General features: G+C 36.7%; 2 protein-coding genes across 2 annotated transcripts; both read right to left on the bottom strand.

Annotated features, from left to right (window-relative positions):
* Nucleotides 1-1,768: 1,768 nt before the first annotated feature.
* Nucleotides 1,769-5,344, bottom strand: LOC145782045 (uncharacterized). The gene is made up of 3 exons (XM_082593777.1): nt 3,345-5,344; nt 2,885-3,010; nt 1,769-2,283 (listed from the first exon to the last, which is right to left on the bottom strand). The coding sequence occupies exons 1-3, from the start codon at nt 3,645-3,647 to the stop codon at nt 2,032-2,034; spliced, it is 681 nt and encodes a 226-aa protein (XP_082449903.1). The 5' UTR covers nt 3,648-5,344; the 3' UTR covers nt 1,769-2,031.
* Nucleotides 3,464-8,658, bottom strand: LOC145782044 (uncharacterized). The gene is made up of 5 exons (XM_082593776.1): nt 8,562-8,658; nt 8,108-8,207; nt 7,244-7,316; nt 6,029-6,746; nt 3,464-3,551 (listed from the first exon to the last, which is right to left on the bottom strand). The coding sequence occupies exons 1-4, from the start codon at nt 8,630-8,632 to the stop codon at nt 6,034-6,036; spliced, it is 957 nt and encodes a 318-aa protein (XP_082449902.1). The 5' UTR covers nt 8,633-8,658; the 3' UTR covers nt 3,464-3,551; nt 6,029-6,033.
* Between the last annotated feature and the right edge of the window lie 10,050 nt (nt 8,659-18,708).

The following is an 18,708-nucleotide window of genomic DNA, read 5'->3' as shown; positions in this document are numbered from 1 at the left end:
AGATTTTTGTCCAACCTAGTTTGGGGTGATTTTCTTTAGGTTAGTTTGCATTTGCTCGGTCATAAAAATTAAGAAAATAGACTTTCTCAATGCACTCCGAACAACCCATGCAAATTTTCTAAATTGTTATAATACATAACTTGGTTGCTAAATTTTTATCATTAAATACCAACATCAAGTGCTGTATTTTACAAATATGCAAAAAACCTTTTCAATTTCATAGCGATAGTTTTTAGCGGTGTTTGTAGGCTACTTACTGTAATACAATAAGTAGCTTATGGATGTCGTAAAAGCTTACCGAAAACATACCAGGCTGACGTGGAAGCTTCATATCAGCAAATTTAATTCCTTTTATATTTAATTAAATGAAGAAAAACGTAAGTTTTAACAAAAATGTTGAACAATTTTGTAAAGAAATTTGTGGTGGAAACAGTTGCGTCGCATTTACATTTTTTATTATAATTTTCAAACAAAAAAGCTGCGTTTGCGACTGCGAGTGAGTAGTGATCTACAGTAAACTATAAACTTCTCAACTGTATTCATGCATGCTGAAGGGCAATATTCAAAACGACACACTTCCATAAGAATAAAAGGGTAGGCTATAAAAACTTTAAGTAAAAGTGCATCGCAAATGGCTTTATTGTCGCATAAAAGTTTTGATGCATCGTTGGCAATGTACATCAAGGCATGGCTGATACTGACGCTCAACCTCTAAAAACTCTTTGCCTCCGAATTGTGATTCTGCGAAGTGAATTTTCAACAGTTCCTGAAGTTATGTCTTGCTATTTTCTTATTTACCTTATCCAGATATTTTTCTGAGTTGGAGATGCTCTTCACTCTCCTTTCTTCATCTGGCCAATCACAAGCTTGGTTGTAAATGTCTATGGCTTCCTTATAAGCATTCTTAGCCTGGCGCAGCTTTCCTACACTGTAAACGAAAAAGGCTCGAAAAAGAACCTATAAGGGAGCTACTGCGAATGGGGTTCTTTTTAAGAAAAGAACCCTTTAGGGGGTTCTTGAAAGAACCTATAAGGGAGCTACTGCGAATGGGGTTCTTTTTAAGAAAAGAACCTTTTAGGGGGTTCTTGAAAGAACCTATAAGGGAGCTACTGCGAATGGGGTTCTTTTTAAGAAAAGAACCCTTTAGGGGGTTCTTGAAAGAACCTATAAGGGAGCTACTGCGAATGGGGTTCTTTTTAAGAAAAGAACCCTTTAGGGGGTTTTTGAAAGAACCAATACAGGGTTCTTTCAATAACCCCCAACGGTTTTTTTTCTTAAAAAGAACCTTTTTGAGGTACTATTATGAACCTTCTGAACGTTCGATAAAATACCTTTCAGGTTTTTTTCTTATTTAGTACCTTTTTGAGGTACTATTATGAACCTTTGATAAAATACCTTTCAGGTTTTTTTTTTATTTAGTACCTTTTTGAGGTACTATTCTGAACCTTCTGAACGTTCGATAAAATACCTTTCAGAGTTTTTTTCTTATTTAGTACCTTTTTGAGGTACTATTCTGAACCTTCTGAACGTTCGATAAAATATCTTTCAGGGTTTTTTTCTTATTTAGTACCTTTTTGAGGTACTATTATGAACTCTCGATAAAATACCTTTTAGGTTTTTTCTTATTTAGTACCTTTTTGAGGTATTATTATGAACCTTCTGAAGGTTCGACAAAATACCTTTCACGGTTTTTTTCGTATTTAATACTTTTTTGAGGCACCAACCTTCCTATGATTCCAATAGACACCTTTAGATAAACTTACAGTGCTATAACTGATGCTTAAGGTTTTATTGAAAAAGACGGTTACAAAGCAAATACCTTCACAAAACACGATTATCAAGAAATCGTGTTTTGTAGAAATGAACAAGTGTAAAGAAAACGATGAAGCATCTTCATTCTTTACAGATAGGACAATAAAAAAATACAGACCATAACAACTACAAAAATTATATAGGATGATCGACTTGCAACAACGAGATACCGGTACACGTTTTCTGATCTCCTAAAAATCTTCCGAGCATCCTGTATAATCACTGCCCATTACAATTTATTGACAAAACGCAATACCTTGCTTGTTCTAAATGTAAAATGTGGGTAGAGAAAAAAGACAAGGTATGCTTAATGGATTTGGGGTGCTGGATGTTAAACACCCAGTAAGTACTCATCAGCACGGCCACAGCATCCACTAAATTATCCATGCCAATTACTTGACACCAGTCAACCACGACAGTGAAGCCATCTTCTTCTTCAAACTGTATAACCGGATATGTTGATTCTGGATTCTATAACAAACAATGAGCATATTATATATCAACTCGATGGCCAGCACAAGTGCGGGCATTGAGCAACATTCACTTCACCAAACAAATAGCCTACAATGGGTGGGAGACACACAACCAAGAGCCTTTTACTTCGTATCACATTTAGCGATTTATCAATCAAGTGCGATGGCTCGCCATGCAGGACATCAGTAATGTTCTTAATCAACTTTTACATTCTTAATTAGCTTAATTATAACCACCAATTTCCGTAACAAAGCATGCATTGAAAATTGATGCTTATTGCATTGGTTGTGATGTAGCCATGATAACTCTCATGAAAGAGTGACGGTACCGTGAGTATAGCCAGCTTGGATTAAACTAGTTCTTCTCTAAAAAATGATCTATTATTATCTATTAATTAATAGTTGCTATACAAACTGTACGAACTACAAATTAGGGAGCGTTCAACGTCAACCGGTAACTGGGGAGGGTACCTGAAAGTTGATATTGGAGGAGGGGGTGAAAAGCTGGGTGACGTCAATTGTAAACCCTTCTCCTCAAGCAAAAAAAGATAGTTTAAACTTAACTTGATATAATGAAAATGCAAGTTTAGTTATGTTACCTGTAAGTTCAGAATGTCCGCCGGCAATTTCTGCTTTTTAACGTCCTGATAAAAACGGTGGTGGCTAGTTTCTGAGAGCAGTTCAACACAATCTTTTTGCACCAGACTGTTCATTTCTTCGATCATCTGGAAAGACAAAAACCTCAAATTAACCCTCACATACATCCACGATTTCTGTCACTATATAGGATATATTAAAACTCATAGTATAAACACAGGGTCAGTTGGATAATAATCCTTAAAGGCGAAATATATTTGTCAATTAATCAGGCTTCTGTGTTTATACTGTGAGTTTACTGCACTGAGCTAACAAGTTCCAGCAGCGATCGCCTGATAGTTGTCGCCTGATATATCTGATGTCAGCTAGATCCCAGTCACCTTACTAACCAGAACGTCACACTGGCTTTAGTCTTTAAATAGTGCCGTATATATATAAAAATGAACGTAATGTTCAACATACCCAAACAGCGGTTCCCAACGACAGATATTTCGCTTGCAGATCCGCAACCGACATTTCGTTCCCATTGTGCAAACACGTGGATCGAGTGCGCAACATTCGGTCGCGAATCAAGCCGTTGTTGCGACAGCTCTCCCCCTTCGCCATCTCCCCTCTCAATTGTTTCAAATGACGCTCAATGTTGAAAGCATCTTCTACCTCGCCAAACAACTGTAAAACACAACAATTAGCACGCACACAACCATAGATACAAGGTTTGCAGTAATAAGGTTTACAGTAGAGTAGACATTGACAGTTGACGGGCATCCAGATGCGACGGTTTCTGAAGACAATATTATAAATTGTAAATAGAAACAGAGAATTAACTGTTGTTTTACAAAGTATAAAGTTGTTGTTATTGTATAAAGAAGACCACGTTGCGTAATCACAAAACAACAGACGAGAACATTAATCTGACGTGAGAGGATCCTTAGAATACAAACTTTTAACCAGTATATCGCCAAAGTACGACATAATTAATAATATAAAGAACAGTATCTTACCAACTAATTGTAGCATACAGATCTTCACGAGTTGATTTCTGCACTTCGATAGTTGGCATAATTACTGATACTATCTTATATATGCAGCAGCAGATGTCTTGACTCTATGTCTATACACTAATCTAACTATCGTAAACTGTGAAATGCGTTGTAGTCACCACATACACTGGCTTGACCGGTAAACTGGTCTGACCCGTAAACGTACGATAACTAGTAGAAATTACGTCAAGAGACGCACGAATGCTTCCTTCAGCTTACGAAGACGAAAAAAAAGTTTTCTAAACAACGACTTCAAGCTTGACTGAACAGCGACACTAAACGATAAAAACACAAGGTTGTTTTGATAATTTTACGTTAGTTTTTTTGTTTCGCCTACTTGTGTTCCTTTATTTCGTCATGCGTTCTTTATTGTTTTGCACTCTCTTGCACTGATCGCCAAAAGAAAAAAGGATTCGTAATTGGCAAATCGGTTTGTATTGCATTCGTTCTAAAATTGCTTATTTCAGTCACAAATCGAAAGCTCAAAAGTTACAGCGCAAGTGAAATTGCCTAACACGCACATTAAAGTAGCCTAAATTAATGCACATCAAGCATATTAAAAGCACAAACAAAAACCAAATCAAAAATCGTGTGTCGTTTCATCTCATTTTACAAATGTTGTAGACTATGTTTTAATCATCATCATCATTCGTTCAGTCGATTGGAATTGTCGGTCACGCAATATGCCTTCTCTCTTCACAGCTGTACAGTTTTGCGTTTATCAAACCTTACTGCATCAATATCGGATTGCCCATGCACAAACTGTACAGTCTTGCCTTTACCAAAATGTAATGCACCAATATCAGAATCAACATATCCGGTTATACGGTTTGAAGAAGAAGATGGCTTCACTGTCATGGTCAACGGGTGTCAAGTAATTGGCATGGATAATTTAGCGGATGCTGTGGCCGTGCTGTTGAGTACTTACTGGGTGTTTAACATCCAGTACCCCAAATCCATTAAGCATACCTTGTCTTTTTTCTCTACCCACATTTTACATTTAGATGTGGAGGTAACAAGCAAGGTATTGCGTTTTGTGAATAAATTGTAATGGGCAGTGATTATACAGGATGCTCGGAAGATTTTTAGGAGATCAGAAAACGTGTACCGGTATCTCGTTGTTACAAGCATGTTTTCTGTGCTCTTTAAACGCTATCGATCATCCTATGTAATTTTTGTAGTTGTTGTGGTCTGTATTTTTTTTATCGTCCTATGTAAAGAATAAAGATGCTTCATCGTTTTTCGTTTTCTAAGGTTGGTACCTCAAAAAAGTATTAAATAAGAAAAAACCTGAAAGGTATTTTATCGAATGTTCATAATAGTACCTCAAAAAGTTATTGAAAGAACCCTGTATTGGTTCTTTCAAGAACCCCCAAAGGTTTTTTTTCTTAAAAAGAACCCCCATTCCCAGTAGCTCCCTAATAGGTTCTTTTTCGAGCGTTCTTCCTTTACAGTGTTGTTGCTAAAAGAATCTAAAAAAAGGTTAAAAAAAAAACGTTTCGAAAAGAACCTTTCTGCAGGGTTCTTTTCGAAACAAGTTCCGAAAAAGAACCCTAGGCTTAGGGTTCTTTTGGCAAGCAAAGGGTTCTTTTTGCAATAAAGAACCTTTGTTGTTAAAAGAACCCTAAGCCTAGGGTTTTTCTCGAAAAAAGAACCCTAAGCGAACCTTTTTCGAAACAAGTTCCGAAAAAGAACCCTAGGCTTAGGGTTCTTTTGGCAAGCAAAGGGTTCTTTTTGCAATAAAGAACCCTTTTTGTTAAAAGAACCCTAAGCCTAGGGTTTTTCTCGAAAAAAGAACCCTAAACAAACCTTTTTCGAAACAAGTTCCGAAAAAGAACCCTAGGCTTAGGGTTCTTTTGGCAAGCAAAGGGTTCTTTTTGCAATAAAGAACCTTTGTTGTTAAAAGAACCCTAAGCCTAGGGTTTTTCTCGAAAAAAGAACCCTAAACGAACCTTTTTCGAAACAAGTTCCGAAAAAGAACCCTAGGCTTAGGGTTCTTTTGGCAAGCAAAGGGTTCTTTTTGCAATAAAGAACCTTTTTTGTTAAAAGAACCCTAAGCCTAGGGTTTTTCTCGAAAAAAGAACCCTAAAAGAACCCTAAACGAACCTTTTTCATTTACAGTGTATATTCTGAAGGGAAACTCCCAAGTTGTAATGGCAACTTCCATACACTCTGTATCGGCTCGCATCACTAACACTGAACGCGGTCTTCATCAAAGTAATGGCTTGCTCGTTCAAACTAATTGATTTCTTCCAATCTTTCATTTGATTACAACAAAATGCAAAACGCCCCAGAAACCAAGCCACTTGCATACACTTGCGCTTAACATCCACATTTGTTGATGTTTGCATGAAATGAAGTATTTCTTCCATGAGGAGATATTGCTGCTTCCAATACTTGCATTTATCTTCGTCCAACATCTGTTCGCATATTTGAGTCATTAACCAGCCAACACTTTCCAACTTGGTTAGCTTGTTTGCTTCTTCTCTCAGATGCTTGATCACGAGGTATCTGCATCGCGCCAAAAAGATGGCCGACTCGAAAACCTTATTGTTTATGAACTTCAAAGCCAAATTATTAACAAGTTCGTCGCAATCTTGGCAAGTCTGGCTTGACAAAGGAAAATATTTGCTCGAATCAACAATAGATACGAGCTGCTGGCAAACAGATCGAGCTTTCTTCTCTTGTTTCATGTCGACGTAGCATTCTGCCTGGCTCAGGCACGCCTTTAACTTGTCCCACCCATCAGATTGGCCAATCACAACTTGGAATATTTCTGCCGCCTTTTGGTAGTTCCTCTGCTGTTGGGATAAAACTCCTAAATCTGCAACAACAAAAACACAATAGTTTCAATGCTTTCAAATAAGCCCACTGGTGATTTGTGAAAAACACGTTTTTACGTAAATAGGTGTAAAAAGCTATATGACATAGCCTACATTTTCACTTCAGCTGTAGCCTTTTCAACCATCAGTCCATTGCTATAATATTTCATATCCCTGCTCATCATCGTTCGTTCCTAATACTTTCAACCCTTAGGCCTATTTGTTACAAAGGCAACATGAAATAATTGTGAAATAGTTCTTAAAATGTACCCAGCAGCGATATTCAGAAGCACGTGGTACAAGATTACAAAAGTATCTGCTGAGAGTAAGATAAGGATGCCCGTGGTAGACATTGAAGACAAGTAGACAAGTTATCCTGAATATTTGATTTCATTTTTCAGTTTACTTGCATCTTAATTGTGCAGTAGTTAAAATAACACAAAACAATCCATTTTGCATCCATGCTATTGTTTTGTAATAACAATGCTCTTGACATTACCTTTCAGCTGCTTTATCGCGTCACCAGCAAGAGGCGGTTGCAGACCATCTGCTCGGACGTTAGAGCTCTCCGCCTGAAGCATTATCATTTTTGTGATCATCATCATTAATAATGCACCACAGAACATGACATGCAAATAAAGCCAACTCATGCTCATGGGGGTCTGTATCAAACTCACTGCTTTAAAGCGGAACATCAGGCTATGCTTTCACTCTCGGCCTGCGTCAGTAGTTCGAGACCTCAACACAGTCGATAGTTCGGAACCCACAAGCAGGTACAACTGCCTGGAATTAGCTTTCAAAGAAGCATGCTCAATCTGAATTCCCACAATTAAGCAACTGTTAACAAATTACATCAATGAACAAATAGTTGTGTTGTCAGAAAGTTTATAACCAATGATGTTAAAATATTGATTTAAATTTTGACCAATAAATATGGTCAAAATGTTCTAAACACCCAAAACTAACGTTAGCAACTATACGTTTAGACAACGAAACAAGATTTGGAAGCTCAAAGAGTAGACACAAATGCTGAAGTGACAAACATTTGGGAGTCATTGCTGAAGGTCGAGTTCTATATCTTCCACATCGTGAAAGGCATATCAGCATTTTTTACAGTGTTTTGTGCAAAAGCTTTCGATTTGCTGACTGGAAATCAGGATTAAAGCAATAAACGATAAATGTATTTTTACATAATATGGTAAAAATATAACTAGACTGTTGCCTGTTGGAAAGTTTCATGCTATTTGCTTCGCTCCTGTCTTGTCTGTTTTTTAATAAAATATATAATTTTTAGGCTTGTGATTGTGAGGTGGTCTGACAAAAATAACTTTAGCATTAAGAAAAGAAAATACCTATCTGTTACCTCTTTCATCTCTTGTATAACGTTTTCTAAAGTGTGGTTTCTGGGCAACATATCCACGTTTTCTTGTTCGAGTATAATCTCTCTTCGACAAACAGGACATCTTCACATAAATAAATCGAATTTAATTTTTCTTAGATATCATTACTTCTCACACGATGATGCAACTATTCGACCTGGATAACTTGTAATTACACAACAAGCAATATTGCCGCGATCATAGACCGTTCGAAAAAATATAAAATTATCAACTGCTGCTGAGTGCTAGCTACATGATCAACAAGTTTTCAAGCCTCGCAAACTGAAGCCTGACTAAAGTTACTCAGACAATTTGTATTACCTACTAGTAAAGTATATCTGCTGAAGCATGGTTGAAAATTAAGCATTGTACAAGGAGTTTTTAACTTACATCACGTAGCCTAACACTACCGTTGTAATATGTTTTTTGTTAAACTACCTTTTGTCTTCATAGCCAGCGCATAGGCCCACAAGACAAGCTTGACAGAAGTTGTGTCCACAATGCAACATGCGGATAGGAGGGCGAAGGGTTTCCAAACAAATAACACACTGTACTTGTTCAAACATAACACCATACATGTTTAATCGAGGTTAAAGTTAAGTGTCTGCGGAAAAACAATGGACACTGTTATACTTTAAACACAAATGTCTAATCTTTGTTGAAACTAAGAAAGTTTTTGTTGATTTCACAAAAATCGAAAATAAAAACGAAATAAATAAAGCAGTCTGTAAAATCTTACTAGGAGTATCAATTGGCAAAAGAACTGTAGCTGAGTGCCGCATTTCATATCTCATCAACATTAATTTGTCAGCAAACCACAACTTTTTAATTTTTGAAAATCTGATATTTTATAATCATTTTGTCGTTACTGTTCTTTACGTCACAATACTGCAAGTTAATCAATTATTTAGTCCATTATGGTGATGTTGTTTAGTGGGAAAAGATGGTCAGGTGGCTTTTCATGTGCCACCTAAACATGAAATATTGCACTCAGTAGAGTTGACTTCGGACAGAGCCGTTGAGACGATATTTCGGGCCCGGTACCAATGAGATCTTTAGACCCAAATCAAGATGTTTTGTAAGAAAAGGGCATTTTATGCAAAAATACGCAATGTTCCGAGCTCAATGAAAAGGTTCCGAGATCTTAAAATGATCCCTGGCCCGGGTGCTAATGTACCCGCGAGACTCCCACACGACCCTGACCGTGCTAGAGAAGAATAGTCCTAGACTGTAAGATTTTTATTCCAAATAGTTCTCTACTGCTGCAATGCATTGGGTTAATGTTTTAACATCATTGGTCTTTTCACAACTCGAATATCAAACTCAAAATAATCGATTATGTCAACAAGAAAAAATATATTTTGTTTAACCACAACAGAGTAGTGGAGTTACAGAAAAAGACTTTTGTTATTATTAGCCCACTATTGTTTAAAACAATGCTGATAATCGTTTAGCGTCCTACACTGCAGGAAACAAATGGCCTCGAAAATTTCAATATATAGTCTCTGTTAAGTTAATGATTAACTCGTTTTGGTCGTATACCAGTAGAGGGGTGACGTATAAACATTATGTTGCAATCAACAACCGAGCACGAATACTCTGCTTACGAAAATTGGGCTTCAAAATTGTTTTCTTGTTTACCAGACCATAGATATTGAAGCAGCTACATCATGTTGATTTGGCTGTATCAGAAAAGTAAATGACATGATAATGTTCTGCAAATCAAACAGTCAACAAAACAAATAACACTTGGTGAGTTTTATTTCTATCTGAAATGACACATCACTAGAAGTGTGCCAAACACATTTCTAAAGAAGATATTTTACAAATACGAAATTATTTTAAGTTGAATAGAATTATCCTTGTAAAATAATCCGAGTTTTCTCGTTACTCTCAATCTTCCACTTACATAGCCTAGGTCTACAGCAAAGCAGAAGTCTCGACTAGCAATAAATCTTATCACTGATTTCTCGTCTTTTCACAACTACAGAATGAGGTAGACATTTAAAAATTCACAGTTTTTAAATTGACAAAAAATCTCAGTATGATGACCTAAAGTCAAGCCGAGCGATGACACACATCAATCCGAGCGTTGGACAATTACCATGAGAAACGCTATAGTAAGTGCGAAAACTATTGAATTAGTTTTTTTTACACAGGAAGTTTTTTATACTTTAAAAATCTTTGTATACAATTAAATTTGTATGAGGTGTCGCACCTCGGCGTTGGAGGTATATCCACACATTGTGGAAAACAGAAATTATGTTTAGAAAAGCAATACTGAACTATAAAGTGTAAGCATAATTGGGAAGCTACTGAAAGTTTGAAAACGTTGCAAAAACAATTAAGGCTCAAAATAGTGTACTGAATTTTTAAAACTGTCGATTTTGACACCTCGGCAGTTCTAGTGTAGAACCATTTTGGATGCAAAAGTATACGCTGGATAATCGCTGTTAACACTGTCTTCTGTAGGCCAATATCGTAGCCTACAATCTACATCTTCGCCGTTTCACGAGCATTTAATGTTGGACAAGTCTTTTGGTATCAACTGCTAAAAGACATTTTTCAAGAAAGTGAAGAAGTAAGATTATTTTTTTCATATACTCTAACAAAATAGCATAGGTTTAGGCCAGGGGTGGGCAAAGTTGTTCAAAGAAAGAGCCGCTCGTGGATAAACCATAAACACCAGCGAGCCGCAAAATCAGTTGACATAACATAACAGCAATAAAAACACAATGATTGTTTATCCATATGAGTTTTGTACTTGATTCACTTATTTCTGAAAATTTGGACGATAAGTTGTTAATGCTGTGCGAATTAATTCTTCCAAGTGTTCAATTGTCAAGGTTGCACGATGTTTTGATTTTACAAAGTTATAAATTCTTGTAAAAATGAATAAGTAAGTTCTGGCACTACTTCTAAGCTTTAACTAACCGCTGCTTAGCGACTTTACTAAACTTCTAATTGTTGCTGACTGAACGCAAAATGAGCCAGGAGAGGCACAATGTTGCTTTTGCAAAGTCACAATTCTATTGTTTAACAATGGCTACAGTAAAAGAGAGACTATTTTTTTGATTTTTGTGTTGTATTGGCCGCATATCGATTTTTGCGCCCCTATCAATGTGGCGCCCATGGGTCGAGCCATACCTGCTATACCCTAGGTACGCCACTGCTTGGTTGACAGTTCGAGATAATATATTTACAAAGTATCATCTTAATTTTTTTTATTATTACGATTCAATACAAGAGCCACAAAAATATGTTGAAGAGCCGCAGTTTGCCCACCGTTGGTTTAGGCTAATGGTTTCGTTGATTAAAATAGTCAAAGCAAATGATGATGAACAATACAAAATTAGATGGAAGCAGCCAAAGCTACGAAAGCCGAAAAACGCTGCACCAACTAAATAGAATCATGGATGAGCCCCTAAACAAAGGTGGCCCCTTAACAGAGGTGGCCCCCCGACCGAGGGTTTTAGAAGCGATATATTAGTCTTGCTATATATTAGTCTTACAAGCGATATATTAGTCTTACATAATTAAAGCTAATGAATATGAATGTCGAGTGTTTGTAGCAATTGATTGAGTTTCGCTTTTAGCAGCATGACCGTTGCTTACTTTACAATGTAGAAATTAACAACCTGTTTTACCCTGATGCTTAATCTAAACGTCTGCAGACATGGAATCAATGTAAAAATGACGAATTTTGCTGTCTGGGTTGGTCTCATTTTCGCCACAGTGTGGTAAAAGAGCGGCAAACATGCAAATTGTATTATCAACGCATGCTGAGCTCTCCTCAACATGCAGGATTGCCAGAGTTAGCAAAGTTGCCAAATTTTGAAAACGAACAGAAGTTTCGAATATTGAAATTAAGAAAGCGAGGAAGTTCTGCTATTAACATTTTCAATTTCTACGCATAAAGTCGTTGTTCCTGAAAGATTGATGCTTTCATCAGAATTGTTAGGTATGCATGCCTTGAATGCATGGAAAATACGCCATTGCACCTGACCCATTAGCCCCTTCCCACGAATTCGCACTGTATGCTTGGACTAAAATCTAAGTAACCACGTCCACAGTTCAATTTCAAAGCTGTTAACAGCAATAGGCCTATTTGTGGCCGGAATAAACTGACGTCATAAATTTTGAGCAACCAATAAACTTCACTTAAACAACTCCCGATAGGGTAGTTTTATAAAAAAAATCCACAAAAGCAACTCCTCCTTTTACTGACCAATCACATTAGCTCCTTGTCATGACGCAAATCAGTTAACTGCCTACATGAAGTTTCTGTTTGAACTGTTGTTATCTGCAGACGGTTATTCCACTAATCAGAAGACAGCGAGTAGCTTCAGAGGTTAAAAGTTAAACCGCGTACCCAGTCAACAAACAATGTTATATAATGTTTCATGAATTCATGGCGGCCATTTGAAATTATATTCTGATAAAAATCTAACTGTTCAAAACCATCCAAATATTTTTAAAACTTTTCATTGCACTCGAAGTAGCCGCTCCGCAGTCCGAGCCATCGGGCGCTGATCTGCTATTCCGCATGTTGCAAGACATCTATTCCATTGTCTGTCGTTAAAGAATAATTGAATTTTTCAACATAATTTTTGAGAAATAAAACCAATTCAAAATTTTGAAATATATGTGTTGCATAGGCCTATACTGGCCTATACAACACCGTGCTGAATAAAACTTGCTTGGGCGTTATGACTGTACAGTTTGCAATGCAACTTTTTGGTCCAAATAAGTGTTGCTAACCACTTTTATAGGATTGTAGTTGGATTAACCTATTTATTTGGATCAGGGCTTCTGATATTCTTCTGGCTTCTGATCGTCGGGGCTTCTTTTCATCCTGATAACAAAAAGTGCGCGCACCACTAAGGGGTGCGAGACCTGCTTCTAGGGGTGCTTGGATACTGAATCATTAAGGTTAGTTATAGAATAACGTATAAGAAGCCATGCTTGTTTACTATAGGCTCCAACAAACGGTTTGAATTGTAATAACCACTGTATTACTTTTCATCCATTCTAGGAGGGGTGCAAGAATCTGTTGGCAATTTCAAGGTGATGTCAAAGAGGCGAAAGGTTACGAACCACTGATTTACACTCTGCGACACTAGAGATAATATTGCAGAGAAAATTTGAAGCAAGTATCTCAAAAATGCTGCAAATAGTCTATTTGTTTTATGAATGGCTGCATAAAAACAACTCAACCTCTATTTACTGATGACCTAATTCGAAATTCTGATAAAAGCCGTAATTGGAAAACGGTTTTTACAAGCAACAGATATCGCAAAGGTGGCCATTTTGTGTTGACATTCTCAATCAACTATTTTAACGAGTACTTCTGCCCAACACATTTGTGTATTTAATTCTAAGAAAATATTGATATAACAGCCTCGTTGGTCGTTCAGAAACACGTTACCAAGCCTTTCCCAATTCAAAAGTAGCCCAACTATTCTCAAGCGTTTTCTGTTTTACTTTGAATTTTTTTCATATTCAAAGATGGAAATTAGTGTGAGAGAAATCGCAAATAAAATATTTTGGAAAAGAATAAAAATAAAAGGAATTAATATCGCAATTAGATTTCTCGTGAAGCGTTTCATTAGAATCCTTGATAAAATACGACAACAATTGGAATTGTTTCAAACTGGAGTGGAGGAATGGAAAATAAATTGTAGAAATGAAGAAACTGGCATTTTCTCGTATTTAGATTTGTAACATTGTTTGTAGTTTTTCACAAATTTTACGGGACTAACTGTGCACAGCACAGAATAACCATAAACTCGGTCTAGAAATAATCGTCTTTCTGGCAATAATTCAACGTCTGCAAACGTTTAATGATGTACAAAAGAAAATATTTGTCCAATGGAAAGTTTGGGCAAAAGCCACTGCGCTTCAAAACGATGCATCATGTTAGCTCTGCGGCGACTTACATATCCAAAACTGTGTCAGCAACGCATATAATCTCAATGAAGTTCAGAAGAATCATAAAGTTTGGTAGAGAACCCATTTTGTTGAACCACAGACATACAAGACAAAATAACTTCAACAGGTTTAACATTCTTTATTACACAAAGAAATACAACATAATTAAAATAAACTCAAACGTGTTTGACAAGTACTTGTGTCCTCATCAGAAGTTACTTTAAATCTGCGCAATACCTACATAAAAAGGAGAATTAAAAGATAAATCTTTATGTATATTGCAAATTATTTCCGTCCACTTGATTCCAAACTCTACGTCTGGGTAGGCCTATAAGCCTAAATAGGACGTGCAATATAAAATTGCCACTGAATTCTGTTGTTTGATTGCTATATACAAGTTACATTCTGTTAGATTATTAGTTATTCATTTTGTTGTTTTGTTCTTTGTGTAGAAAAAAAAAACGTTAAACCTGTTAAAGTTACTTTTTTTTGTGTGTCTGTGGTTCAATAGAACCGTGCATATGAATCACAACAGCAAATTCAGGGGGTACGTTGTCATATGCTTCCCTTAAAAGAACCGAGAAAAACATGCTATTTTATTCTCTTTTTGAAAGATTTTTGTGTTGGCTTTGCTTGCTCAATAAAATTTTGTCAGCTAAATTTGCGGAAAATATGTCATAGGCTTAAGGTAGGTTATACATGTTTTCAGCAGTGAATAAGGAGCAAGAATATTTTATTCACATTTTAAAAACTCAGATATTGATACAATATTCCAATGTGAACACATTTCTTAATCAGGGAGTATAATCAAAGTAATCCACAATATTTCAGAATTAATAAAAATATTGTGTTTTGTATTTAAGTGACTATTACTTATCTATTGTAAGTAAAGGTAGGGAGATCTCGGACTGGCTTTCAAAAATTAAGGCATGCAGTGCTGTAAGGCATACAAAGCTCAGTCATTGAAGTCCGTTTGTGGTCGTAAAGAAATTATTTGAAACTTAATTTCAATTTTTAATCAGATCTTGTTATTCAACTTTTACAGAAATAAAGTTTTTAATTTGATGAACTTAGTCAAAAACGAATCGCTTGTCTTATCGTGCAAAAACCCAGAATTGGGCCACGGAATATCCAAAAAGAGACCGAAACAAGGTAAAATTTGCCAAAATTTTGCCTGATCTCTTGCCTCGCCATTTGTGGTTTTGAACCTCAATTTTTACGTTGCTTTTTTGTTTACAAGTTTTGTTTTAACAATATTCTGATACACCCAACTAAAACGTTTTTCTATATCCCCGCTGATTTGTTCACATGTCCATATCTTCTTCAACCCAGTACATCTAGAAAACACTTTTTCACAACCAAACTTAATAGTCTGTAACTACAGTATACAGCCAAGACCTGGCTGCATAGAAGTGACATTAGACCACAACATTTTGTTATTTATCATAAGTTGGGTAACTATTGGATCATACTACCAAACAGATTACGCAACGTTTTGCTTCGCATAGTTATTGTTATGCAAATTTCGAAGGAACAAGCTGAAGCCAGCAATAATTTTTTTGAACAGTTCACTTTTCTATTAAATCTTATTTTGTTGCGGTGCTTGCCTGTTTCTGCGTTTTGGACAAACGATTCAATTTAAATTAAAGCGTTCGAAAGCGAAGCGTTAGCAGAAGACCCAGAAGCTACATACGAATTGCAGCCACCATAATATTAGTGGCCCAGAGTCTTTCTTAGGGGTTTAGAAACTTGAAGAAATCACGGCGAATTCTTTAGGTATGGTGTTTTGGCAGCACCCAATCTATTGATCTCCCGCTAATGGGGCTATACCACTTCTTTTCTCGTTGATATCACAATAGAACTCGCCAATAGTGACAAGTACAGGGACCTTCGAAAAAATATCACTCTACAGTAGTGCAATGTCATTATAGGCAAGTTCTAGTCATTTTTGATCCGGTTTTTAAAAGAAATGTTTTGTTCTTGTAAAGATTTCTCTTAATTTGGAAGTCAGGAATTTCATTGCTACCGAACCTAAATACTTAATCATCCTTTCGTCGGCTCTGGTTGAAAGACACGGATTCAATCTTTGGAAAACTTTGTTACAGCAAGAAGAAGAGGAGACAATTAATTTTGTGTGGTCCCTGCACTAACATAATTACGCGAAACAAAGACTGTTCTAACCGACCCTTGACCTAGAAGGTTCAGTAGAAAACACAGGAACTGCTTTTGTCAGAGCGCGACAGTTCCATTATTGACAAGTATAGGCTAACGTCGCTTCATCATTCTCTAGCTGCGGCACGCCGAGAGCATCACACTCAGCAAGATCGAGAGGTTTATTCAACAACAACAACAGCAAAAAAGTACATATACCAAACAGAAAAAACAGAAATCAAAAAACTATAAATGGATTTATTTCATTTTTTTGTCGCATCCAGGCTTATGACTAATGATTCAAGATATAAATTCAGTGGACAGCAAGGCAAGCCAATCTTGGTTTCCTTCATGCCAAAAAACTTATGCTTTCAACTTGCAACTTTTGCTAAACTCTTACTATGGTTCATATTTCAAAAAAAAAAATTGACCTAAATTAATTCACAGGGTTGCCACTTTATAAAAGTAGAATATTTCAATCGAGTATAAGCAGTCAGCATGGATTGAAAAAACCTTACATTTGACCATGATTTATCGATATTTAACATGGAAGATTAAATTAGTTTGCACAATTATGCACAAAAGATTGTTAAACTTGTCAAACACCATAAAAATGCTCACGATAAAATAAAACAAAAAACGATATAAAATTTACGTAATTGATAAAAGGCGTTCTGAAGACTGGTCCATGGAACAGTTAATCTTTAAACTCCGTTGCTAGTTCTTCGTTGGAAATAATTTCAGGCTGCCATTAATATTTCAAGTATGAAGTTTAATCGTTTCTATCTTTTGTTAAAACTTTTCTTTTTAAACCGTTTCTATCTTTTGATGTTAAGATTATGGGTCCCAGATTAAGAAATGTGAGTATATACAAAGCAGGGGTGTCCAAAATAAGGCCCGCTGGCCAAACCCGGGCAGCGATACATTTTTGTATGGCCGCGCTTATTGTTGCACAATGTGTTATTTTTGGGCTGCAGACAAATAGAAATCATATCAACTCAACTGGCATTTAAAAATTTAATGGACAGTATTTCCATGAAAAAATGAGAAAAGTTGGGCTAGAAGACTTAAAATCATTTTTGCGTCATAATTGCGACATCAGCCATTGCTGTTTTGAAAAGTATAGTAGTGAGTGATACCGTGATACAGTCTAGCATTCACTCATTTCCATGCTAGCAAATTCAACAACCGCTTTGGGAATTTTGCAGCAATTGAAAAAGACTTATTGCTGTTCACCTTTTTCTGCGTAAACGTTGATGAGGCTCCGGCTTACCTCCAGCTAATTGAGCTTCACTGCCACTGCGCAGGTGCGCCTCAAACGTCTCCGTGTGGGCGTCTGGCTTTTCCGCTCAACCATGCACCAGTTAAGGGAATAGCCTCTTCCTCTTCTTGTGAATGTGGTGTTGAGGAACAGACTGCAGACCACATCATCAACTATTGTACCATCTTCGTCACCTAATGAAGTGGAAGGCCGGCGCGTCGTGGATGAAGAAACCAAAGACTGGCTGCTCTTTAGTAGCCTTCTAGCATAGTCCGGAAACATTGTAAATCTGGGAAGGTTAAAAGATAGATCATCGGCTTCAGAGGCTCACACGATGACCATGGCTGCAACGCCGAGTGCCGAAGTCGACAGCAACATCTTTCCCTTGTGCATTTTTTCCAACAACTAAATAAAATGTCCACAGATGCGAGCGTTTTGCAAAGAAAGCTTGTCCGCCTCAACACATTTGTGGGAGCAGACGTTCTCGGTCCGCTTGAGATCAAATTGAGCTACTCTCGCATAAGCGATGTTTTACGCTCGTCTACTACTAACCCCGAATCAGACTTGGCCTGGGTATTGAAATCAAGTTAGTTTCAGCCTCCACATCAACCTAAATGCGTTTCAACAAATTTTTGAATGTTTCAATTTACAATGGAAAAGCAGATAACTTATAACTTGACTTATCATATCTTGTGATATGCAGCTTAGGCTATTTTACAAATTTCTTAAACCTGCATATCGCTTTGTTGTATGAAAGTGACATTAAAACTAAATTTAAATCACACTATGTTACTATACAGATAATGCATGTGTCTTCGAGCAAAGCAGAATTATCAGAGATTGTTTGCCCGCGGCATTGCCGCATTATCAAATTTGGCCGCCTAGGAAAAAGTTTGGATATCTCTGCAATCAAGGCTTCATTAAAGCAAATTTGAGAATTTGGTTGTAAAAATAAGAATATTTATGTACAGAGGTAGCGCTGCTTAAACCATGCGTTCCAGCAATAGAAGTTGTGCACAACAAAGACTGAAGCTGGGACTTACATACTCAAATGATGTGGCAACTAGAGGATTATAGCTTTCAAATTGGATTAAACAATAAATTATTAAGTTTGAATAAACCCAGGCAGTTCTGTTTGTTTATTAGCTACAGAGTCTTTGGCAATTTACAGCAGCCCTACTACATCCCTAAATCCAGCATCCAGGACTTCGTCAAGAATTGCCGATCCACCAAAATCAGTGG

Source organism: Aplidium turbinatum, chromosome 13, assembly GCF_918807975.1.
Source record: "Aplidium turbinatum chromosome 13, kaAplTurb1.1, whole genome shotgun sequence".
NCBI lineage: Eukaryota > Metazoa > Chordata > Ascidiacea > Aplousobranchia > Polyclinidae > Aplidium > Aplidium turbinatum.
This window is presented reverse-complemented; position numbering and strand designations above follow the sequence as displayed.